This window comes from Cylas formicarius, unplaced genomic scaffold (genome assembly GCF_029955315.1).
Source record: "Cylas formicarius isolate icCylForm1 unplaced genomic scaffold, icCylForm1.1 PGA_scaffold_7__23_contigs__length_41026272, whole genome shotgun sequence".
Lineage (NCBI taxonomy): Eukaryota > Metazoa > Arthropoda > Insecta > Coleoptera > Brentidae > Cylas > Cylas formicarius.
Window position 1 is genome coordinate 40,744,484 of NW_026844352.1, and position 26,345 is coordinate 40,770,828.

Genomic DNA, 26,345 nt, shown 5'->3' on the forward strand with positions numbered 1-26,345 from the left:
TCTACTTTATTTTACTTGAAAACTTACGCTCCGAATATTTTACAGATAATCGGCGAAAATGTTTCCCAAGGGGCGAAATAAATATAACACAATTAATTATCCTTAAATATCACAATACGATTTTAATAAGTACCTAGAGAGTTATCCGAAAGGCGTTTGACGTTTGACAGCGATCCAGCGGATTCTATTTGTTTCGTTTGTTGGTAAGTATCCGACAAAATACTGACCGGCAACATCGGATCGCTCTCAAACGTTTAACGCCTCGCCTCGAACTTAATAACGAGGCTTGTTTTTTTCTTCGTTTCTAACAACTGCTTTTGATCTTTCGCCTCAGGCTGCAATACGCCAAAAACCTGAAGAGGGCGGCGTTCAAGACCATGTAACCGACGTTGGCCCAAAACGGCAGTTTGTCCATTCCAATTTCGTTTAGTATATCGGACGGCACGGTGTACAAGCAAATTTCTTCCTCTTCGGGACAAATGAGGGCGGACCTGTTATGGCCGTAGGCCGCCTGCATCAGTCCATCCATGCAGTAGCTCATGTAAGAGAAATTGGTGAGGAAATACATGGCCTTGGACATGTGCGGGATCAGACACAGGAATCCGGCGAAGCTGAACATGAGGGCGGTGGTGACGGCGGCGAAGAAAGTGCCATTCTGCAAGGACAACGGTGCAAAGACGGCGTCGAGTTTCGGGTTTTTGCCGAATGGGTACAAGTAAAAAAGAAGTTCTCTACAGTTTGTATGGTAATCTGTATTTGGAGCTCAGTAAGTGTCAACGGAAGATTTTACCGTTTTTTTTGCCTGTATTAGTACCGTTTAGCTGCATAAGATTTTTAAACAAATGTTTTTGGACATGATTAATGACTCACACAGAGATAATTTAAGGTTGGAACCCGTTATTCCACGATTTGGAGATTCTTAAGTAATCCATCAAAGTATCAATTGAGTCAATTGACATGTTTTTGTGAATCGTAGATTAGTATCCATCCATACCTCCAGATTTTCAGTTTTGTTAAGTTTAGATAATTATTGATAAAGTATGTGTTCCAAATAATTTGGTCTCTGACTTATTGAAGATATATTGAATACAGAATTGAATAAATATTTCAAAACAGAATAAACTTGGGAGATGTATATTGAAAAGAAGAGAGGTCCTAAAATCGAGCACAGAAAGGGTGGCAGATTTACTATTGTTGCGACGCTCTGTCAAAATAAGAATCGTAAGCTATCCTGTAATACAGTTGAATAAGACAAGTTCAGTCATTTAGTAATCACAGTGACAGTATCAGTAAGATACTAATTCTCTTCCCAGAAGCAGAAAATAGGCAAAATTTTTGAGAAATAAGTCAGAATTTTTGAGAAATAAGTCAGAATTTCTGAAAAACAAATCAGAATTTCTGAGAATAAAGTCAGACTTTGTTACTTAAATCAGAATTTCAGTAATACGTCAGATGCATGTCAGAATTCTTGAGAAACACGTCAGAATTTTTGAGAAACAAGTCCGAATTTCTGAGAAATAATTCAGCATTTCTAAAAAACAATATAGAATTTCTGGCATAAGTCAGAATTCCTGAGAAGCCTGACGGAATTGTTGAGAAACAAGTCAGAATTTCTGAGAAACCTTTGCGGATTTTTGAGAAACGAGTAACAATTTCTGAGAAACAAGAATTTATTAAAATAAAAGAAAATTGTTTCGACAACATATTTGATAAGGACACGGTGTTGTTGAAACAATTGTCATGTGAAAATATATAATTTCGTGAAAATCTGAACTTTTAGCTCTTATTTATTTTGTTAAATGGATTTTCATCAAGTTTCAGATCTAAGTCGGAGAAATAATTCAGAATTTGTAAAAAACCAGTCCGAATTTCTGTCATAAGTCAGAAGAAACCGGAAAAATTTTTTGAGAAACAAATCACAATTTCGAACTTGGTGAAAAATTTTGAAACATTTTATAAATTACTAGTAATTAATATAATATAATAATACACCTACCTTCAATAGAGAAGAGGCAAAAGAGCCAGTCCATCATATTTTACGATTTTAGGTTCATAATTAGCTCTGTAAAATCGAATTTGTTTAAAATATTAAGCCCATTAAGTAGGTATTAGGTTCGAAAGTAAAGTTGTACGAAGATTTATGTCAAAAGATGGCGTCATTTATTCTAAACGATTAGGATCAGCTGTAACGTCAATACCAAACTCACTACTAACGTTGTGTCAACTACTTAGTGGCGGAAGCTTTAGAAATGAACGACGTTAAGGTTGGCAACATCCGCACCGAAACATTTTAGTTTTTTTAATATAACAACGAAAATGTCTCCATAATCGTTTGAATTTCTATTACTTATTCATCAATTTTTGTCGTTATGTTTGTGGTATTTGTTTTTGAGAACAAATTGATTCGCTTTTTTTTCTCTTGAATCTAAATTTATGGTTTATAATCCACAATTTTTGCAACAGTGTTAACGTTCACTTACGATCGGATTCACGAGCGTCCCAAACATCAGCCCCATGGCCGACGAAATAACCCCGACCATCGAGAGCATCACAAACACCATGAGAAACCTAGAAATTTCCAGAGGCTGTGAGCTGATGACGTAGGACATCGATTGGTATATCAGCGCGAACAAAATCTAAAATCGGGAAAATTTAGAACACCCGCCATTTTACAAATGGCCCGAGACTCACCTGCATCGGAATATCGGTGACCATATGGGCGATGTAATAAGTTTTGAGCTTGTACCAACGATTGAAATGCTCTTTTTTGATTAGGGACAACTCGGAAGGGTCTGAAAGGGGCGTGGCAGAACAATATAGTAAACTCCGGACTTTGATTTACTTCGAAAATAAAAAATTTATTATCGGTAAGAGCGCCCTCTGACAGCGCGGATAGAGAACAGGCTGGCTAAATAGCTAAATACGTTTTCAAACTTACATCTGAGAACTGAGGGCATCAGCGCCGTATAGCTGACGTAGACCACGCTGCACATAAAAAAAGACACGTTCGTTATGACTTTTGACGCGTCGTAACCGCACTTTTGAAAATTCAGTCCCAAGAATATCCCTACAAGAAAGTGGAGAAGGATCTTTAGCTTCGACACGGTCTGAAAATAACAATTAAAACATTCAGATATTTGCCGCTCCGTCCGTCGCCGTTCAAAAAGTGCAGCCCGATTAAAAACTGTCACATTCTAAACTTTATAATTGAACTCTACTAGTTGCTGGTTTGTAGTGTATTAAACTAGGCGCACGTTTCTTAGTAAGTTCAATAACTCGTTGGAGGTAGATCCTCACAGGAGGCCAATAAAAACATAGTAAACTTTATAATTCGGAAGCGGGATGAAAGGTATACTGGCTAAATAAATAAGAACTAAAAGTTCAGATTTTCGCGAAATTACATATTTTCACATGGCAATTGTTTCGATAACATCGTGTCTTTATCAAATCGCATTTGAAGAAGAAGAAGCAAGGTTGGGAGAAAGATATGAACACGCGGTTTTCACTGACTTGTGAAAAATAACTTTTTTTCCAAATTATGTCAGAAAACCCCACCTAGTTGAAACGACACGGAGTGTATCAAAATATCTCTTGGCCTTTTAGAGATATATTTAAACAAAAAGGATTTGAATTTATCGCAGCTTCAACGGTGGTTGAGGTTAGAAAGTTTTCTAATTTTCACAATTACGCCGAGCTGACGGCCATTTCAGACAGTCGAATATAATTTTTTACCTAATATTGCTATTTACTTTTACTTATCATTAATAGAAGCTGATAGACGTACCCAATCCCGATTCAAATACACCATCTGTTTCCTGAGCAATATGAAGAACCTGGTCAGTTCGGATGGGCTCTGGTACGATACATCGTCTTCGTAGTAAACGACGCCCGTGGGGGTGGCGATGACCTCCATTTCCTTTTCGGTCAGCTGGACTGCAAAAAAAAATCGTCCAGAATTTATCATTATTTTCTAGATAAAAAACGCGTTACTTTCTTCCGATAGAATATTCGATCTCCACTTGGGATCCGACGCGGCTTTTGACAGCAGTTCTATCGAATCCCCGTGCTCGCCAGACGTCACCTCCAGTACTACAAAAATAACATTTTTCCAAGATCGAGTTATAAACGCTTTAATACTGTAAACTGCTGAGTAAAGGTTCCCATACATATTATATTACTTGTTTCTCAAAGCGTCAGCAATTTGTCTGTATAAAACCACGGTGCGAACCACGTCGCTAGCTTTTTTGTCATCTCGCTTGAATAAAGTTTTTTAAAAAATCAAATTCGTTTTCCACGACGAAAACTGGCGCAGTCGGTAGGATTTCCGTGAAACAAGCATTCCAAAATCGACACTGTTTGGTCTCTCTCAAGAGTTTATTCGCGAAATCCGAACAACACAAAAAACTGTTCAAGTGGGTGCAAAGTGCTCAATTGGCCAGGGGAAGGAACAAGCATCGTCCACAACCCTATTGGTGCGAAATAAGGAACAAAAATCGTCCGAATTTCATACGTAGCCCAGGGAAGAGACAAGCATCGCTCATCCTATTGGAAAACTAGATTAAGAAACGAAACAACCAGGAATGAAAATCGTCGTTCTCTCACTGTTAATGTAAGTTTTTCTTTTGTAAATATTTTTCTGATTCAAACTGGAAAGATTAATTTCTCGTTTTGAAACGTTAGAGTTAAAACCTAGAGTAGCTTCTGTCGATAATTTTAATACATCATCTGATTCCGATTCCGATTCTGACATTAATTTAAACACAATGCCGGATACGGTGAATCTTCAATTAGTTAGGTACCAAGCGGATAACATCCCTCATTTCGACGGCAATCCTAAACAAATAAATCGTTTTATTAGAATCTGCGAAAATTTTCTAACTAATCATCAAAATGTAAATAACCCAAATGCATCAATAAATGTTTGTTTAATAGATACAATAATTAGTAAATTAATTGGTAGAGCAGCTGATTTAATAGCTTCTCGTTCTGAACTCGATAGTTGGTTAAAAATTAAAACAGCCCTTCTGGCAACGTTCTCCGATCAAAGATCAGTTGATTGTCTTTTACAGGATATAATTTCAATGAAACCCAATAGTAGCGAAAGTGCGCATAATTTTGGTTTACGCTTGCAAGATGCCCGCAGTATTTTATTTTCAAAAATTAACTCTACATGCGAAGATATCAATATAAAAACTCTAAAAATTATCCAATTTGAAGATCTAATTTTAAAAACATTTATAAACGGTCTTAATTACCATATGCAGTTAGTTGTACGTTTAAGAAATCCAAAATCTCTCGAAGAAGCCATGTCGTTCTCGTTAGAAGAAGAAAATTTTATCGCTTATAAAAATCGTGTTGATATTTCAACCAAAACTACACCTGTTGCAATGCAAAATAAGCCAAAAACTCTATTAGGTCAATACCCAATTAATTACCCATTAGCTTCACAAAATTTTACTAGCCCATTTCAACCGCCAACAATTCGACCAAGTTTTAATAATTTTAACCTCCCGAGATTTCAAAATAATTTCCAAACAAGACCTTATTTTCAGAATATTCCAAGACCAAATTTCCAAAATAATCAAAGACAAAACTTCCCGAATATTCAAAGAATTAACCCGATGATCCAAAGACATCAATTTAATCCAAGACCTTACCCATTTATGCAAAGACCTATGCATTCAATTACAAGACCGATGTTTAATCAATATAACCAAAATCCAACCCCAAAATTTGACAAACCGGAACCTATGGATACTTCATCAGGCAATACCCGTATAAATCAAATTCAACCAAATAAAAATTACTATCTAGCAAAAGAGATTGACAATCAATCCACAACCCCCCAAGCTAATTCAAACAACGAAATATCAAATTTTGAAAGTGAAAATCCTTATGATTTTTATTATCACGAATATCCCATCCTTGAAGAACAATACACCTACGACACAAATTATGATACACAAGAATTTTCCGATCAAATATATCAATTAGACGAAAATAACTACTGTTATAATGAACAGGACGGAAATTTTCAGGAAACTCCGAATACAAGCAACCAAACTTAACGCAAAATTTTCCCCAAAACTACACTTCAATATATGTTAATAATTATAATCATTCTGATTTACCAATAGTTTATTTTCCTGAACTTGATGCTCAATTTCTATTAGATACAGGTAGCGCGAAAAGTTTTATAAATCCACAGTTAGCTTACAAATATTACCCAGACTTTATAAATATTGAAAATTTTTCAGTAATGTCAGCTCATGCAACATCCGTTCATAATGAAGTAATGACAATACCATTATTTCCTTCTTTTAATTGTCCTGATCAACAACATAAATTCTATCTTTTTAACTTTTCCCCAAAATTTGATGGACTTATAGGAGTAGATCTTTTGAAACAAATAAAATCAAAAATAAATATTAGCGAGTCTACACTGGAAACACCGAATGTAATAATTCCACTGTATTACCAACATAATATTAAAAACACCCCAGCGGATCCAAAAATAAATAAAAATTTTGACGAATCCAAATTTACATTCGATGAAATTATTATTCAACCAAGAACAACACATAAAGTTAAAATACCCGTGACAGAACAAAATGGTATAGGAATCTTAAAATATGAAAAATTTGTAAATGCTGAAATGCCCGAAGCTTTAGTAAAAATTGTCGATTCATTCGCGTTAACAACCATTACTAACACATCTGAAAATCCTGTTAGTATACAATTTATTAAACCTCTAGAAATAGAATTAATAAATGAATGTGAAACTAATTTTATAACAAAAATAGAAGATAACAATGAAAATTTAATCGAACATTCAATAAGTAATTTCGACAATCTGCAAAAAGAAAATCTAAAAAATTTAAGACTGAATCACTGTAATAAAGAAGAATATAAAGTAATTAGGAAGTTATGTTACGAATATCGAGACATATTTTATTGTGATAAAGTGCCATTATCTTTCACGAATCAAATTAAACACAAAATTAATCTAACTGACGAAACCCCCGTTTACACAAAAAATTACCGTTATCCTGAAATACATAAAGCCGAAGTAAATAGACAAATAGACGAAATGCTAAAAAATAATATAATCCAACCCTCACATTCCCCTTGGAGTAGTCCTATATGGATCGTACCAAAAAAATTAGATGCATCAAATAAACGTAAATGGCGCGTTGTCATAGATTACCGGAAACTTAATGAAAAAACAATTGATGATAAATTTCCCTTGCCTAATATCTCAGATATTCTTGATAAACTCGGTAAAGCTCAGTATTTTTCAACTCTGGATCTAGCTAACGGTTTTCATCAGATAGAAATGCATCCCGATGACATCCCAAAGACAGCCTTTTCTACTGGTACTGGACTTTTCGAATTTAAACGCATGCCTTTCGGATTGAAAAACTCACCCTCGACGTTCCAACGTGTTATGAATAATGTGCTAAGAGGCTTCCAAAACGAAATCTGTTTAGTATATTTAGATGATATTATAATTTTTTCCACATCCCTACAGGAACACATTGATCGATTAAGAAAAATTTTTCAGAGACTAAGGGAGGCAAACTTTAAAATTCAATTAGATAAATCAGAATTTCTACATAAAGAAGTAGCGTATTTAGGTCATAAAATCACTAAAGAAGGCGTTAGTCCAAATCCTGACAAGATAAAAGTAGTAAAAAATTTTCCTCTCCCCCAAACACAAAAAGAAATTAAGTCATTTCTAGGATTGGCAGGATACTACAGAAGATTCATTAAAGATTTTGCTAAAATCACAAAACCAATGACCTTATGTCTAAAGAAAAAATCTAAAGTAGAACACAGCCCCGAATTTATTACAGCTTTCAACCATTTAAAACAATTACTAATAAATGCCCCAATATTAAAATATCCAGATTTTTCAAAACAATTCGTGTTAACTACAGACGCATCAAATTACGCGTTAGGTGCCGTATTATCACAAGGCACACCACCAAACGATAACCCAGTCGCATACGCGTCTCGCACACTTAATGACACCGAGCAAAACTACTCTACAACGGAAAAAGAATTACTTGCCATAGTATGGGCCTGTAAATATTTTAGACCGTATCTTTTCGGTAGAAAATTCCAAATTTTTACAGACCACAGACCATTAGTCTGGTTATTTAACCTAAAAGAACCAAATTCAAAACTTATGAGATGGAGACTTAAACTAGAAGAATTTGATTATGAAATTCTTTATAAAAATGGTAAACAAAACACAAATGCGGACGCCTTGTCACGAATAAAATTAAATGCTTTAGAAACCGACTCTATTTACAATAATCCTGGAGATATTGATCTTGATATTAACAAATTTCTAGACAACGATTTTGATCCGAATAAATTAGACTCAAATGAAATTTCGAAAACACTCGAAGAAATAGAAAATAAACGTCCTAAGAGCCCAAAAATAATCATTCTCGAAAACAAACTTTTAAGACCGGCTTTTGAAAATACAATTCATAGTACAAATACTGACGAATCTTTACAAGGAATACCTATATTAAATGAAATTATTAACAACAAACCAAATCAGATAATACTTCAGAAATCTCCGTATTCTACTTATGTTAAATGTAACTTTAAAAACTTCGACGGTCATAATATATTACATGCAACAATTCCAGAAGAAGAAATTAGTTTAACAAAATTCTTCAAAGAACATTTAAATAACAAAAAGACGTATATTCACTTTTTATCTCAACAACTAAGACCAATTGTACAAAAAGTAATCGCCCAACATTTTCAAAATTATAAACTAATCGAATGCACAAAATTAATAAATAATGTTGAACCGGAAGAACGAAATATATTAATTAAATATAAACATGAAGGTAAAACTAATCACAGAGGCATAGAAGAAACTTGTAAATTCTTAAAAAATAATTATTACTGGAAATCCTTAAAGTCAGATGTTACAAAATATATTAACGAATGTGAAATTTGCCAGCGAGCAAAATATCAACGAAAACCACCAGATCAACCTTTAATGTTAACTGAAACACCCTCTAAACCATTTGAAATTATACACGTCGATACCTTTATTGCCGGCGGACAAAAATTCTTAACTATAATTGACAAATTCTCTAAGTTTGGACAGGCATTGCCCTATTTTGGAACTGCGATTTCAGCATGTCAACAATTAGTACATTTCTTTTCATTCTATGGAATACCAAAACAAATTGTTTCTGACAACGGAACAGAATTTAAAAATGACGTCCTAGACTCTTTATTAAAAATACATAAAATTAAAATCCATTTCACAACGCCGAGTCACCACGAATCCAATTCACCTATCGAACGTTTTCACTCAACCCTCATCGAACACTTACGCCTATTGAAAGAAATAGATAAAAATTCCGATATTATTTCACTTATGCCCTATGCGATCATTGCATATAACAGTACTATACACTCAAATACTAATTTTACGCCTTTTGAATTAACACTAGGACACACTGATACACGTGACCCTATGAACCTAATTCCTTCTCAAATATATTGTGAATACGTAAATAACCATCAAACAAATACTAAGCTTCTTTACGAAAAGGTACATAATGATTCCCTTTTAAAAAAACAAAAAACGATCGATAAAATTAACAAAAACAAAACTCCAGTAGAACTAAAAATTGGCGCAACAGTGTATAAGCGCACCGAAAGTCGAAAAAGTAAATTAAACAAAAAATTTTCTGGACCATTCATATTAACAAAAATTTTAGATAACAATAAAATTGAAATAGAAAACCCAAAAACAAATAAAAAAGAAATAACTCACGTTAACGAGACTAAAATAATGAACATTGTTCCAGATGGCTCACAAACATCGGAGCAAACGAAGTAAAAATCCACAACCTGAACAAGTATCCAGGAATCCTTCCTTATAAACTAGGTACCGCAAAAATAACCTCCAACCATTTTTCCTTTATACAAATTTTTGATTTAAACCCAGCTGTTGCTGAATTCTATGTAATCTATAATCAAGTAAAAATATTAATTAGTCAGATTAAAAATAATACTAATTATTTTCACGAATATTCTAATTCAGTCATCCCTCTTGTAACATTAGAAAAACGCATTGAAAATCAAATTAGTCAACTCAATCCATTATCTATAAGAAGTAAAAGAGGCTTATTAAACCCAATCGGTTCTATTATTAAATGTATTACTGGAAACTTAGACCAATCTGATGCGGAAAAATACGATGTAGAAATCAAACAACTGCAAGAAAACCAAAATAATTTAAGAATCAATTCAATTAATCAAATAAAACTGTTAGAAAAAACAATCAACTCATTTAAAAATTCGATATCAAATATTTCTCATAACCAACTTATCCTTAAATCTAAAATATTACAAATTGATCAAGTAATTAAAAAGATAACCATTGAACAAACGAATGACTATGAGTATTTCCAAATACATGTAGTAATGAATCAAATTACCTTTATGTATAATTTAATATATAATATTTTTGAGAAAATTGAAACCGCAATTAGTTTTGCCAAATTAAACACTTTACATAATTCGATAATTGATCCGTCTGATCTATTCGAAGAAATTAAAAACATAAAAAAAGAATTAAAAGAAAATCAACTGCCGTTCGAGTTATCTATCGAAAATATATTAAATTTTGAAAAAATTATAGAAATAAAAAGCTACTCTAGAGGACTAATAATAACATTTATTTTGGAACTACCGCTACTAGAATCAGAAATTTATCAATATTACCAGTTGTATCCGCTACCAGTTAATAGTGAACAAGAACTGCAATATTACGTTAATATACCGGTCAAACCATATCTTGCATTGAGTGGAAATATGTACTCATTTATGGACTCTGAATGCGTAAAACTATTAAAAAATGAGTTCATGTGTAAAAATATACATATTACCTATATGAAGGAACACCCGCCTTGTTCAGTGGAAATAATAACTCACAAGACTAATATAACAAACTGTAAACCAATTAAAATCCAACTTCAAGAAATAAAAATTTTTAAAATCCAAAATGGAAAATGGATTATTGTGACACCTAAGAAGATAATAGCAACAGTACAATGTAATGACGACATTAATACTGTTCCATTATTTGGATCCCACCTTATCGAATCCTCCCCAATTTGCAAAGTACAAATTGGAAAAACTGAACTAAGAACCTATACCCCTAATCGATTGAGATTTGATGACACTCGTCTACCGGAAGTGAATCTCTCACTACTACATAAACAGAAAATAATCTTCGATCCACCAGAACTCACATTGGACACGATTAACCTAAAGGAAATAAAGGAGCTGCAAATCCAAATGGATGAAGCAAAAGAAAACCTTGGAAAGATGTCATCACGTATATATTCTACGAGAACTAGTGTTTGGACAATTTTGTTATACGTAATACTTATATTAATCTTGATTTATTTATTATATAAATATTTTCCATTTAAATCTAAAATTAATAAACAAAAAGAAAATATTGTTATTTAAAAGCACTTGTTGTACCCGTGCTTTTATCTAAGGGCGGAGGAGTTATAAACGCTTTAATACTGTAAACTGCTGAGTAAAGGTTCCCATACATATTATATTACTTGTTTCTCAAAGCGTCAGCAATTTGTCTGTATAAAACCACGGTGCGAACCACGTCGCTAGCTTTTTTGTCATCTCGCTTGAATAAAGTTTTTTAAAAAATCAAATTCGTTTTCCACGACGAAAACTATCGTTATTAACGAGAATAGCGATTCGTGACGTCAGTGTTCGCCGCTGCGTAACTAACCAAGTAACCAATTAACACCATCCAGGCTTAAGTCAAATAAATCGATTATTATATTACATGAATTGAATAAATTACGAAATTAATCATTGATTGATCAAATTAATTATTACCTTATCACAGGGGATTATGAAAAATCAAATTATGTGATATTAAATTGAATAAATTAAATTGATTACTTTACATAAAAGTATTAAATTACGTGTATTCGATTAATGATTAATTTACATCAATTAAAATAATATTTAAAATCAATTTAATTGCCCGAGTTAACTATTAAAATGTTTACATCAATTCAATTAATAATTACATTAAATCAATTAAAATGATTTTTAAATTCCTCAAATCGATTTAATTGTTTGAATTAGTTATTAAAACAATTACATTAATTGATTATTGGTTAATTATTGTGATTAAATTAATTAAATTAAACTGATTAAATCACATAAGATTATTAAATTACGTGTATTCAATTAACGTGTAATCAATTCAATTGTCTGAGTTAACTATTAAAATATTTGCATTAATTGATTAATGGTTAATTTTTGTGATATTAAAATAATTAAATTAAATTGATTGCTTTTAATATTACATGAATTCAAGTAATAATTGAATTAAATCAATTAAAATGATTTTTAATTTTTGCATTAATTAAATTAAAAAATTAAAATTAAATTAAGGAAAGCACGGCGATTTATAAAACAGAAATTGTTGTGATATTAAAATACATACATTAACATAATTAAATTCGATTATTAAATCACATTGATTCAATTTATTATTGAATTAAGTTAACTAAAATTATTTTAAATTAATAAAATTGATTGCTAAATTATATCAAATTATATAATTAAAATTATTGCAATTGAATTAAATGGAATGATAAATTAATTAAATAAATTAAATGCTATGTAAAAATCTTCTGCATTTTTCCTGAGTCGGTTGTTGATGAATCGAGCCCGCAGACGTTTGGCCAATCATCCTTCAGTTTAGCTTCTTCAGAGCTTTAATGAAACCGTTTCAGTTTCTTCTTCAATTTAAGCCCTGAAGAAGCCAACAGAAAGACTGACGAAACGCCCGCGACTTCAGTTCATCAACACCTGACGCAGAAGGAATCCAAAATATCTGTACATAGTTTCCTTGAAAAAAAAAACTAAAAAAAGAAAATTAAATTAAGGAAATTATGGGGGTTTATGAAAAATCAAATTGATGCGATATTAAATAAATTAAATTAACTTGATTGTCGTATAATATTAATTAAATTGAACGAATTAAATTAGTCATATTAATTAAACTATATTGAACATTAAATTAAACAAATTAATGATTATTAAATTATACCAATTAAATTAATTTAGGGAAAATGAAATTGTTGTGTGATCGACGTTCCGGCATTTTTTTCTGGAATAATACTGGCGATTTCATTTGTTGCTGTACAGAATGTTTCAAAACAAATGCCAAAAGCTTAAGGACGAAGTTTAGCGCATAAACTATTATATTGCATATGAAAAGAAAATTGAAAAATTGAAACTGATGATGGCAACGCCGTAGGACTTTTCTTTCTCTTTTTTTTTTATTACGCGAAGAGAATTTCAAACAAGATTGAAATGCCTTAGATAAATCAGTTTAAGCAATGAAGACGAACGTCCATCATCCCGAAATGCGTCGTTTCACAAGTATATCAATATTAATACACTGGGTGTTCCGTGAGTGAAAATTGTTACGGATAAAATTTGTACTGTAAAAATGCAAGAATTCCATGGAATGACAATGTCGGAAAATATTTTCCCTTCGAAAAATGACAACTGACATCTAGTAAATGTTACACTGACGCCACAGTTCCTAAGGTTGTTTTAATATTGGGAGCACATTATTAATAATATTGAACTGAGGTGGCTTTTACTTGATGAAAATCCAGTTATCGAAATAAATAAGAACTAAAAGTTCAGATTTTCACGAAATTATATATTTTGACATGACAATTGTTTCGAAAACACTGCGTCTTTATCAAAAGTAATATTTACAAACTACCTCCTACTATATAAACTGAAAAATGACCATAAAACCCTAATTAATGTTGTTTTAAGAATTTAAGTTCAATAAAGGAGAGGTGACTTTATGTAAAATATCAAAATGAGATATTCAAATGTATTGCTTAACGATCAATTAGATTTATAATTTATATATATATAATTTCGTGAAAATCTGAACTTTTAGTTTTTATTTATTTTTATTAATAATACTTTGGATCATTTAATGCGAAAAACACTGAGCTGACTACCGAGGCCTTTTTTCCAATTTTTTTTACTTACAAAAATCGGCAGGGTTATGGTACTGGGGACAAACGAAACCGACCGAGGCCAGATAAGGTACCGTGTTGGTCGGCGATCCCTGAAAGGCGCATCTACCATCGGCCATAACGTACACGTGGCTGAAGGTCACGTACAGAGGCGTGCTGGGCTGGTGTATGGTGCATACGATCGTTCTGCCTTTCTTGGCCAGATCGTTCAACATGGACACGCACTGGTTCGCGGAACTGCTGTCCAGCCCGCTGACAAGAAAAAAAAAAGTAAAACTGTTTGCTGCACCCTCTGTTTCTTCTTTCTATTCCAGAAACTAACCACCTTTGTGAGCTTTCAGAGTAGTAGTATCATACTCGACAAGGGGAAAAGAGACGAACTTATGGAAAGATCATAAAAAGACAGACTTGAAAAAGAGACGAAGAAACCAAAGAATATTAAACACAGGTAGGTCTATTACGGACCACAATTTTACCTGAATTTAAATTGCGAAACTGTAGGTAATAATCTTGTTGCATTGTATGTTAATGACCACCCTTGGATAAGCCCATTCAAAAGCAATTGGTCACTTTCTTATATCTATGAACAGACCATATCTATATAAGTTGTTATTAAGCAACGGGGTTTTAAAAGTTTCTTGGAACTTTTTTAAGCACGCACGCTGGGGTCCTGATCCGGCTCGAAGGACCAAATGTGTGGTGCTAATTTTTGTTTTTTTTTTGTACGGGTATACTAATAAAAACAGCCTCACGTGGTCGGTTCGTCTAGAAACATGATGAGGGGATCGTCGACGAGTTCCAGCGCGATTGAAAGACGCTTTTTTTGACCGCCAGACAGATTTCCGCAGGGCGTGTTCTTGGACGTGTACAATCCGATTGTGGTTAGAATGTCGTTGATCTTAAAAAAAAAAAACAACACGAATTAAGTAATTAACAGGCATGAAGCCCAACTAGCATTACAAATTGGCTGTAATGAGCTGACTGTAGAGACTGGAGATTTGCTCCAAACTATGCTGGTGACTGAGATATTCCTCTGAACAGTTATATGACTGACACTTTGTGATCTAACCTATCAAACGCTTTCGAAAAATGAAGATATCAGAAATATACTGAGACATAGTAGTTAAATTTTCTAAGGTGTTGTTTAGGGACTATTTGGTTCTCCTATATGTAGGAAGGCTTCTAAAACTTCTCAGAAATTGAGAATAATGGAAATAGCCCTTCAGTTTGTGATTTGCGATTTTTGTGTGCGTGAACATATACAATTTTATTATTTGGCGTTTTTCTTTCTCTTTAGTTTTGATTAGTTGTCAAAACAACCAAAACAACGTTAAATCGATGGCAAATGTAGACAACATGGTTGCTATCAAGGCAGACTTGACCATTTTTAAACAATATGGCCATTGTCCACAAATCGAATGATAGTTATCTTTAAACTGAAATATCTGTATGTTTTTGAAATCAGGAAAAAAAGATATACGATTTAAGCTAGTAATATATAGGGCATTTAATTAAAAAAAAAGATGTTGCTGTTATTTTGACAGCTTGCGATTGTTTTTTTTTTCTATTTTTCAAAATTAACCAAGTAGGTGGGTATTTTGCCAATTTTTTCTAAGACATAATTTGCGAACCAGGATCGTTCAAGTACGCACGGACTTACCAAAAATTCTTCGACTTGCTTCGAAACGCGCGAGATTTTCAATCGGGTCGCCAGTCGCATCGACTCGGCGACCGTCAAATAGTCGGGAAGATGGTCGTCCTGCAGAATGTAACACGAGTGTTTCTTGTACTGTGCACATCCGGTTTTTCTTTTGCCGCCGCTGACGCACCCGATTGTACCTTCCACTCCCGATACCCTGGAATACCGCTTTCAGAGTAACTGAATTTACGCACAAATGTCATGCAAAAAGCTACCAACAGACGTTATATAAAAAATCTGGTCGATAATTAATAAATAGCCTTTTATTCTGCAAAATCTTCCCGATCCAATGTCGAGTCTAGACCTTGAAAAATTCATTGGAGTTAACACGGGGAAAAACATTGTTACGACGAATGGCAGATTATATGTACAGTGGTAAGGTGGAAGCCTTAAAATTGTGTGCACTAGATTTTTTGCATAATTATCACAGACGTTTTCCTTTTGTAGGTTCAAGCTTTGTGGAACCTCAATTAATTGCTTTTTGGTGTAATCTTCGTGAAAATCAATGTCGTTATTATACATGTAGTTTTGGATTGTTGCTTTTGTGTCACGTGAGGAAGGGGTTTTAATCAACTGTCTACTGTGATAACTTGCATTGTCCATTACAATGACGCTATTATAAGGAATGTTTGGAACCAGTTTATTTTTCAACCAACTTTCAAATAAGTCAGCGGTGGTGTCTTCGTTGTAATCCAGAGAAGAATTTTTAAAATTTTTCGCAGACAAAGTCCATTTGGAATCCAACCGTCTTTAGAGCCAGCATGCAAAATAGTTATTCTTTTACCTCTTTTTGATGGCACATTTGTTTAATACTTATCAGTTGAGTCAACCCAGCCCTTTTCCGGGGTATCATAAGTGTCGAACCAGGTTTCATCCAAGTAAATAATTCGCCTTTGTTGTTCTCTGTAAATCCTAATTTTTTCTAGATATTCCAGTCGCCTTTTCCGAATTCTAAAAGATTCCATTAAAACTAGCCTTTTGCCAATTTTTTTAAATCTAAAACCCATGTGTTGAATACACTTCCATAAGGTAGTTCTGCCACATTTAACACCGGTTTCATCTTTTTCAAGACTCCTAATTAAGCTATCTAATGTAGGCACGCTTTGTTCCACGATACGGTTTAAACTAAATCATTCCAGCTTTTATAATTTTTCATTTACGGATAATATTTTACCCATCGAAACGGAAATTTTTAAGGTGTTCTAAATTTTTTGCGCACCCTGTACAGTGAATGGTCATCGAAAAAATACATTCTCGCATGGATTTTTTCAAATATCTCGAGCAGCGCGTGTGATAGACGAAAACCGCACATACAAAAATTGAAGCCGCCGATGCGATCCACAGTACAGTTTAAATTAACGAAATTTTGCACGAATTTTCATTTTCGGCAAATAACTATGCTTCAAATTTCGGACACTTATCGTGTTTCGCAGCGTAGAGACTTAAAAAAAAAATAAAAAATTTATAAAAGTTATTTATAGCCATATACGGCATTTTATTAAAAAATCTGAAGACTCCGATAAGCCGGAATCGACTGCGAACCTTGAATTTTTGGTTGGTCGTTAAAATTTTTATTGGTCGAAACCACTTAAGTTTGAAAATGATTAGAGCGTAATTGGGCGGTAGGAAAATCGTTCCGGCGATTATTTAAATAGATTTAATGGGCCGTTAATCACTGGCGAATTTAATTATGGCCTCATCGTAAACGAATATGTCGATTATGCCATATTAAACTTGGAACTTGGGTTTGTGCAAAGTTTAAAGAAAAAAAAACGCCGCAAATTAGTCGTTTTTGTGCGAAATTCGATGGAACTTTTCGGTTTTTGAATACGAAGACTTTAAGAAAAGAAAAAAAAAATGTTTCCATACAAAATTTTTTTACTAAAAAACAAACAAGAAGATTAATAATTAAAAAAGTTTACTAGAAAACAAATAATATAAAAAAACTTTAGTAAAACAGTTTAAAAATTAATGATTTTTGATAAACAAAGTTTACCAGAAAACAGGCAAAATATAATGATTCTAAATAAAAAAGAAATGGAAAAACAAAAAAAATGTGTTCAATAAAAAAAATTACTAGAAACCAAAAAATATATATTTTTCGAAGAAAAATAAATTATAGTTTTCAATAAAAAAAAGTTAACTGGAAAAAAAAACAAGAACATTAATAGTTCTCTGTAAAAAAAGTTTACTACAAAACAAAAAATACAACAAGCAAAATAGTTTCCTATAAAAAAACTTTACTAAAACAGTTTAAAAATTAATAACTTTCAATAAAGAAAGTTTGCTAGAAAACAAACAAAATACAATGGTTTGAAATAAAAAAAATTACCGGAAAACAAAAAAATATATAATATTTTTCAATGCAAAATAGATTACAGTTTTCAATAAAAAAAGTTTACTGGAAAACGAACAAGAATATTAATAGTTCTCTCGAAAAAAAGTTTACTAGAAAACAAAAAATTCAACAAACAAAATAGTTTCCTATAAAAAATACCAAAACACTTTAAAAATTAATAATTCTCAATAAACAAAGTAGAAAACAAAAAAATAAGTAATTATCTACAAAAAAGTTCACTAGAAAAGAAATAAAATAGAATGGTTTTTAATAAAAAAAATTACTGAAAAATAAATAACAGTTTTCAATAAAAGAAAATGCTAGAAAACAAAAAAATATATATAATAGTTTTCAAGGATAAAACCACTAGAAAACTAAAAAAATAACAGTGTTCAATAAAAAAAAGTTTATTAGAAAAAAAAATTCAACAAACAAAATAGTTTCCTATCAAAAATACTAAAATACTTTAAAAATTAATAATTCTCAATAAAGAAAATTTATTAGAAAACAAAAAAAAAATAGCCTTCAATAAAAAAAATACTAGAAAACAAAAAAAAAGTATTTTTTAATGAAAAATAGATAATAGTTTTCAATCAAAAAAAAGTGTATTAGAAAAGAAAAATACATATAAGTGTTTTCAAGGACAACTAAAAAAATAACAATTTCAATAAAAAGTAAAAGTTTACTAGAAAACAAACAAGAATTAAAGCATTAAAATTTAAAACATTATTTTTATTTATTTTTTTATCTTTCGCATTTTTGGTATTGTTAACCAAGCTTTGCTTAACTTCCTTTGCGGAACACTGTTGTGGGTTTAACCTGTTTGTGTCTCAAAGATCAAATAAATGAATAAAAAAGTACCTTATGATATTTATTTATTTTTTAATTTTCCTTTAAATAAAATGATTTTAAACAGAGTATTTGTTCACAGTTTACCCTTGAGGAGAGAGTAGTTAGATGTTTTTAGATTTATATCAAAACCGTCTAAGGCTCTTGTACTTGCAATTGATCATTCTTTTTATTGTTTGTAAAATTTTTCGATAAAGAAATATTAAATTTCAACATGCAAGCAAACATGGTCTAAACTATCAAGAAAACAAAGGTAACAGTTGTAAATCCTTACTGATATCCGGTGAGTATGTTGAGCAGAGAGGTCTTGCCCGCCCCCGAGGGGCCCATAATGGCGGTGAGTTCGCCAGATTTAAATTTTCCCGAAACGCCTTTGATGATCTTCTTGGCATCTGAAAAAATTCGACAAAACTGTATAAGACCGCCAAGTTTCTAACTTTTAACTGTTTAAAACTCGGTCAATGCTTCTTTGTGTCAAGTTCTTTAAAAAACTGTCTCACTGCTCACTGATAGCTGTTGGGAGACCTTTGGGAAACACGAAACATTTCACCGCAAGATCTACCAATTTCCTTAATTCCTTAATACATAGTAATTTCTGCATTTTGATTCGATACCAAGTATTTATAGCATCGAATCAATCTTTCGATATTTACTCGGTATCGAAACAAAAGTACTTAGTATCAAATCGAAACAGCCTCACCATTAAACAAAAAACCGAACGCATCAGACAAAGATAATCTCTATCTGATCTATGGTGACGCGTTGTCTCGAGCCAGCCAAGCCGAACTCGTCCGACTTCACTCGACCGAGCCCGAGCCAAAAGCGAGAAAGACCCTTCATTTTTTTTTCATTGACAACCAACATAAATTGTCAAACATACAAGAGATTGCTTACGAATAATTTTATTTATCGTAATCATCGGCTTATTATTTCAATGTTATCATGGAGTTTTTTGTTTAAAGTACGTGCCTAATCCGTATTTTTTTTAACCGCCTCATCTGGAGTGTCAATCTATACCCCCATCTGGCGCAACACCGTGAAACTAAGAACATGCAACGGATGCTTCGACGGCCGCCCGTGAGTTGGCGCGCAAACATTGCATTTTCAATTTTTAATAAATAACGTTTTAGAAATAGAATGTGCGTTATTTATATTTCGCAGTTTTTTAGAATGTGCTAGAAATGCTTAGCACGACATGCAGAAAGTGCATGTATTATAAAGTCTACTACTGTTACTTATATAAGAACAATCTAGTTGTCTTCTAGGGGTTACACTCTGTGTTTTTCGGCAAAGAAAACATATATTTAATAAAGGCCTGGCGAAATAGCTTAGGGCAACATCCCGTCGGCCCTAAACGGTTTTGCCTCTACACCAACCATATTTCCAATTTACTTGCATGAAGGGTCGCCACTTTGCTAATCAACTTTACCATCGACACAAACAAAAACTGAAAAAATGATCATAGACAAACTTTACGATTATATTGGTTAGTTGCGATTCCGTAGGAACATAGGTGAAACAGATCTAGTTGGTTGTTAACCAATTCATATTGTTTTTAAAATAATTTCAAGTATAATACGCTTGAACTTTACGTGAACATACTCAAAACGCACATTTTCACACGTAACAGCATTTTCAGTTCAAGCTACGTAGAGCTAAACAATTTTTTTTTTGCATTCTGTGGTTCGCCCCCGACATTGCGAAAAGAAGAAGCCCGATTCTCTGGCACGGACGGCACCAAGCGTTATTCCATCCCGTGTATAGCGATTGATGTTTGTTAAGTTTAATAAATAAGATATTAAGCGAGTGTGCACGTTATTACGTTATTACCGATGGCGAGTCTTTGTTCGGTACTGTTCGGGTTCATAATACAATGGTTCTTTATTTGCCGGGAACATTATCCAATTGTGGAATTTTTTAAAACCTAACCTCTACGATTAGAAATCAATGGGGGTCATAGGAGCCGCCGCCGATCGTTCGAATTTGCAAAGCAGATTAAGCCGAATACACGCACTAGGACATCGAGGAAACAGTGTTGTGCGCAATATTTACCAAAACAAAAAAAATATTCATGAGCTTCACTTTGACGTGGCGATTATAAAATTGGCCAGAAAATTTATGCCCCGTATTAACTTTAATGGCCCGATATTATTAATAATTGCCAAGTCGGTTTTCGGAAAAAATACCACGTGTATTGAGCGTTTTTTTTTTTCATTTTTATCTGCGTATTTCATTTCGGCGTTCGTTCAGCGTTACTATACCGGGTGGAGGAAGAAAGTTGGAACGCTATGCAACGTTCGAACGGTTCAGTCAAGCGTTTTGAAATTTAGGGGACGTTTTGAACTTCGCAAAAAAAACAAAGTTTTGAAAAGGCCATTAGAAACGCGTTGAAACGATGACAGTTGGCGTTATTGCAAATTTTGAAGATAAATTTGCAAACTCGATTTTGAATTAAAAAAAAATTCCAATTTAAAAAAAAATCAATTTCGTTGATTTTTCGAAAGAAAAGAAAGTCCACTGGATAAACCGTCGCCTTGTTCGATCCAGATGATGGAATCTCGGTAAACCCAATTAATTAAACTTCCTCTCTACACACTTTACTACATTGTTCAAACCAAATTATCTCATCTTTAACAGTTTTTCATTTATGGCCAATAGTTTTTTTTCCATAAACGACACACCCTGTATATAATTGAAGCAATGTTCGAAATAGAGGTTATGGCCCTATGTCTCCCATGAATTTTCCGGAAAAATAATTCTTTTCCGAATGACGTCATCGAATCTAGATTGAATGCCGGAAATAGCGAATTTCATATGGATTTTTTCGAATATCTCGAGCAGAGTATGTGATAGACGAAAACCGTAAATACACAAAATTTGGACCATATTTTTTACGAATGTTGATTAACGACTATTAATTTACTTTGGAAAACGACTTTAGAATTTGACCCATAATTTAAAAACTCTGTATATAGTAAAAAATCCAAAATTTGAAAAAAAATACTTCCCAGTTTCTACAGTTTAGATGTGAAATTCAAACGTTTTAGTTCTATACAGTCCTATGAAACTGACAACTGGTCACTGAAAAAGGTAGCCCAATTTTCAGTTTTTTGCAAATTACCGACGCATCCTGTACATTTTCAAAAAATCATCCAAAATAAATGTTTTTGGTCCGGATCTCGCGCGTCTTTTGGATCAAGAATTTTTTTCGTCGTATAAACCGTTTTCGAGAAACGATTTTTTTTTTATACCCCGAGTATGCGGTTTTTAAATTTTGAAAAAAAAGAAAAGACGGACGCCACTGTCAGACAGGCTGATATGTCTCGTGGGGCGTTTAAACGGAGAAAAATCTCGGCGCACAGGCTTAAGCCGTTCGGCCTCGCGTTTTTATGAAAGGTCAACAGAGAACAGACAAGTGAGAACAGAGAACAGACAAAGAGATCAAAATTTAAAAAAAAGATTATTTCTGTAGCAATGGGGGTCTCGTAAGACGATTTAGTCGATTTTTCTATAGCAATAAGTTAAAATGTCCACACATCCATGCCGCTGGGGAGGGTGTGCAAAGCGGCAACGTCTTAAAAACGGGAAAGCAGAGGACAGAAAGTCCACCAAAAGCACAATCGTATTGTTCGAACCACGGTTTTCTGATTGGAAGCTGAAGCCAAGCTGAATTAAATGTTTGTTTAGAGTGGTGGCCGATAAACGAGTCAAAACAAAACAAACAAGTTACCGAAATGTGTCAAAGTTCACGCCACGCGCAGCGATATTTTTAATTCCCACTGGCACCGAAAAATACGCGATTTTTTCGTTCCCGTGCGCGTACATTTAAATAATGTATACCGCAGCCGTGAAATTTGCAGAATCACGGTCGTCAGGTCCGCGGAGTGGCTTTTTCATTGGACCATCGTCGTTTTTCGAAATACGATTCGTTAAATCTGATTTCGCTGTTCGGCAACGGCGGCGGAGGTGATTATAATAATTGATATATTACCTAGTCGTCGTCGGCCAGTTTACGGAAGGCAGAAATGTTAAGCTACGACTTCGAAACAACTCGAAAAATTTTTATATATTTTTTTGTTTTTGTATTTTTTCTCCGAAGCAATCGTTTTTTTGCAACTTGCAACAAGAACCTCCATGGATGAGGGTAACCGATATCTTAAATTCAACTGAGATTATTTCCAGTAGCGTTGGCAGCCTTAAAAAAGTATTTCCTTTATTGGAAAACAAATAGGACTGTAACTTTTTCCTTTTTCGAGATATCAAGCCAAACGACAACGACAAAATGTAGGGTTAGCAGCCAAGTTTTTTTCCAAGTGACGTATAAAGCACTACCAATTTTCTGACATACAAGCATACATAATATTTTTTTAATGGCACGCGCTGTATACTATATGTGTTAAATAGAATATCTTATTCATAAAATTGAACTGAGGTGGCTTTTACTTGATGAAAATCCATTTATCAAAATAAATAAGAACTAAAGTTCAGATTTTCACGAAATTATATATTATGACATGACAATTGTTTCGACAACACAACACATATCTTATTCCGATTACAATGATGTAACACACTTTATATTTTAGTCGACTAGTTTTTGACAAATCGGCAAAAATAGGAAATTTTTATATAGTTTCAAAGAGTGCCATGACTGACAAATGAAAATACGTTTATGTTTGACATATTAGTAAACAACGTTGATTGCTGAATTATTGTCCAAGTCAATATTGTTAAAATGGTTTGTCCAGAGCGCTGAGCTCCGTCAAAGCAGATATTTCCAAGGCTGGCAAACAAATTTGCACAAAAAGGTAACTTATTAAATGCTAAAAAGGTATGCTGGAATCAATGTCTTAAAAGAAGAAAATAAGGCGCACATTAGGATTCTATGAAGCACAGCCAGTTTCCTCTAGAGTATACAATGGGGATCATTCTAAGCAGTTTTGTCATTTTTAGTGTTTTTATTCCACTTTAATTTGTAAATAATTATTGTTGTTGCAGTCAGTCATGGCACTCTTCGTAATTATATAAAAATTATTTTGCTTTATATGTCACTAATCTACACAGATGACTCCATATTAATTTAAATGGTTTCCCGCAAAAAGTTTTAAATTTTATAAGTAAATATGAGTCCCGCATTTAGTAAATAATAATAATAAAATAAAATAAAACTAAGGAACCCGCAGTTGGTTTATTAATACACGCATTTAAATAAAAACAAAATACTATTAAAATTTCGTTCGGTTTAAATAAATTACTATTTACCAGCGCTTCTATCAGCGCTGCTGATAGAAGCGCTTTGTTTCTGTTCCAATTTTCGACGGTTCTTGGAATACAATGTGCCGAATGTTTTGGTTTTTTTCTTGTAACCGGTTCGATCGAAACTTATTCGATTTGGTTAGTAATAACGAGCCGTCTCGAAGTAGGGAATAATTTTTGGAACGGCCAAATCGATACCCAATTGAGGGATCCATTTCAAAAAGAAAACTTCATATAAACATTCGTCCTAAACGATTTAACCTTTGAGACACAGAGTGGTAAAATTTTCAAATTTATCTTTTTTCTAATATCTGTAACACCAGTTTGGATATTTTAATGAAATTTGACACAGGCGTACTATGTATCAAGAGGCATTATTTAGTGTATTATAATTTTTTAAAAACACACCAGTGGCGGACGTACGGAATTTCACATGTCTGTTTTGGCGACACTGATTTCCCGAACAATAAAAATAATTGAACTATTGAACTGAGGTGGTTTTTACTTGATGAAAAGCCATTTATCACAATAAATAAGAACTAAAAGTTCAGATTTTCACGAAATTATATATTATGACATGACAATTGTTATATTTAATATAAATGTCAACAAAACAACTCGTCGAAGATAAAATTAAATAGTGTGAATATGTGTGAACAGTCAGCAATGTATACGGGATGTCCATTTTTCGACTTTCACTTACTGGACAATGAAAAATATAAACTTCAACGTTTTTCAATAATTCGGAACCAACACAGAACGCGTTCCAATGGACTTTATTTGAAACCGCAAACTGGCAATTGACGGGTTAATTAACCCGTGAACACCAATAAAACGAAACAATCCGTTTTTCAAACTAAATTACATATTTTTTATAAAAGCATCTCAAATGGAATTTTGTCTTTGACGGATCGAAGATGTTGAGAGATCATCTGGTTTTGACGTTATATTTTTTTAGAATTTTTGATATGTGGTCAGTGATGTTTTGAATGTAAGAAAGGACAATGGGAGGTGTTGTTAGCTTCTATTTCATTGGTAAATTTCAATTTTGTAGCTCCAACGGTTCGAAAGTTATTCAGGAAAAACCAAAATACGAGAACGGAGAACGGACAGACAAACAACAAATTTTTTTTGGACGGTGACCATTTCTGATTTCATCCATTTTCGAAAGTAACGAGGGTGATGTCAGGTGAGACACTTTCGGGACACCCTGTATCAACAAAATTATAATAATTTAAATCTTCTGGAGAGTCTAAGAAACGTTTGTGCGAAACTTTTTTTTTGTTTCTCCTATGGACTGTACATTGGAAAATGTAAAACGTAAAAAATCTTTTTTATAATAACAACGCTCGGCTATTTTAAACACCAAATTAATGAGACGCGAAGCACTGAATTTGACAGTCGTTCGACGTCGAACAACTGTCAAACAATCGCCTTGACAACGGAATTAATAATTCTTACAGACACAGCCTACTGCAACGGCAGGAAATGAATGAAATGAGTATAATTAATGAAACATATAGACAATTCATTAAGTAACTTATGACAAGTTAATGTCGATTGTAAGAACAATTTTTATTTTGATAGAAATTAGGGTGTATTTGAAAAAACAAACATTAGTAATATTTAAAATTTCGTTTTTGTGAGTTAAAGTTCGGAAGTATCAAACGCTTTGAAAAAAAACGACTTTTGGCATGTTTCGGTGAATCGTTAAAAATCGAAAGACTCACCTTTTTTCCGTTTGACGGTAAACGAGAGGTCCTCGAATTCTATATCGATCGCGTTCGATTTTTCGTAAATGCTTTTGGCGTTCTTCTCCATGGCTGACAGCACGGGTGACTACGGATCTAGCAGGCTAAGGAACACCATCAAACACCGTTTAAATAACGTAACGTAACGTCTCGGAAAGCGCCCCGCATCAAGTAGGCTCAATGTCTGGAATCCAACGCGCACTGCGATGCGACCGCTTTTTTTTTTGTTTCGATTTCAGAGGCGCGCACTGCACGGCGATCCCGTCCGGTTCATTGCAAACCGCCTATTTTCAAACGAAAGCGTCAAAACAGATCGGATAGGGTCCTCCTCACGTGCCGGTCTCTGC

At 33.2% G+C, this 26,345-nt stretch overlaps 1 protein-coding gene across 1 annotated transcript; it reads right to left on the reverse strand.

Annotated features, from left to right (window-relative positions):
- On the reverse strand, positions 1 to 26,345 carry LOC132704963 (ATP-binding cassette subfamily G member 4-like). Its single transcript, XM_060675323.1, has 11 exons — positions 25,978 to 26,345; positions 19,266 to 19,383; positions 15,766 to 15,961; positions 14,858 to 15,003; positions 14,119 to 14,357; positions 3,991 to 4,089; positions 3,785 to 3,933; positions 2,939 to 3,107; positions 2,692 to 2,792; positions 2,481 to 2,636; positions 1 to 655 (listed from the first exon to the last, which is right to left on the reverse strand). The coding sequence occupies exons 1-11, from the start codon at positions 26,066 to 26,068 to the stop codon at positions 305 to 307; spliced, it is 1,815 nt and encodes a 604-aa protein (XP_060531306.1). The 5' UTR covers positions 26,069 to 26,345; the 3' UTR covers positions 1 to 304.

What these genes read in the sequence shown, in the direction of transcription:
- LOC132704963 (XM_060675323.1), bottom strand. Translation starts at nt 26,068, where the DNA reads ATGGAGAAGAACGCCAAAAGCATTTACGAAAAATCGAACGCGATCGAT. An exon ending in GAATATTCTATCGGAAGAAA is followed by an intron (nt 3,934 to 3,990) that starts GTAACGCGTTTT and finishes TTTTTTTTGCAG; the next exon opens with TCCAGCTGACCGAAAAGGAA. An exon ending in GGACGCTCGTGAATCCGATC is followed by an intron (nt 656 to 2,480) that starts GTAAGTGAACGT and finishes TTGTCCTTGCAG; the next exon opens with AATGGCACTTTCTTCGCCGC.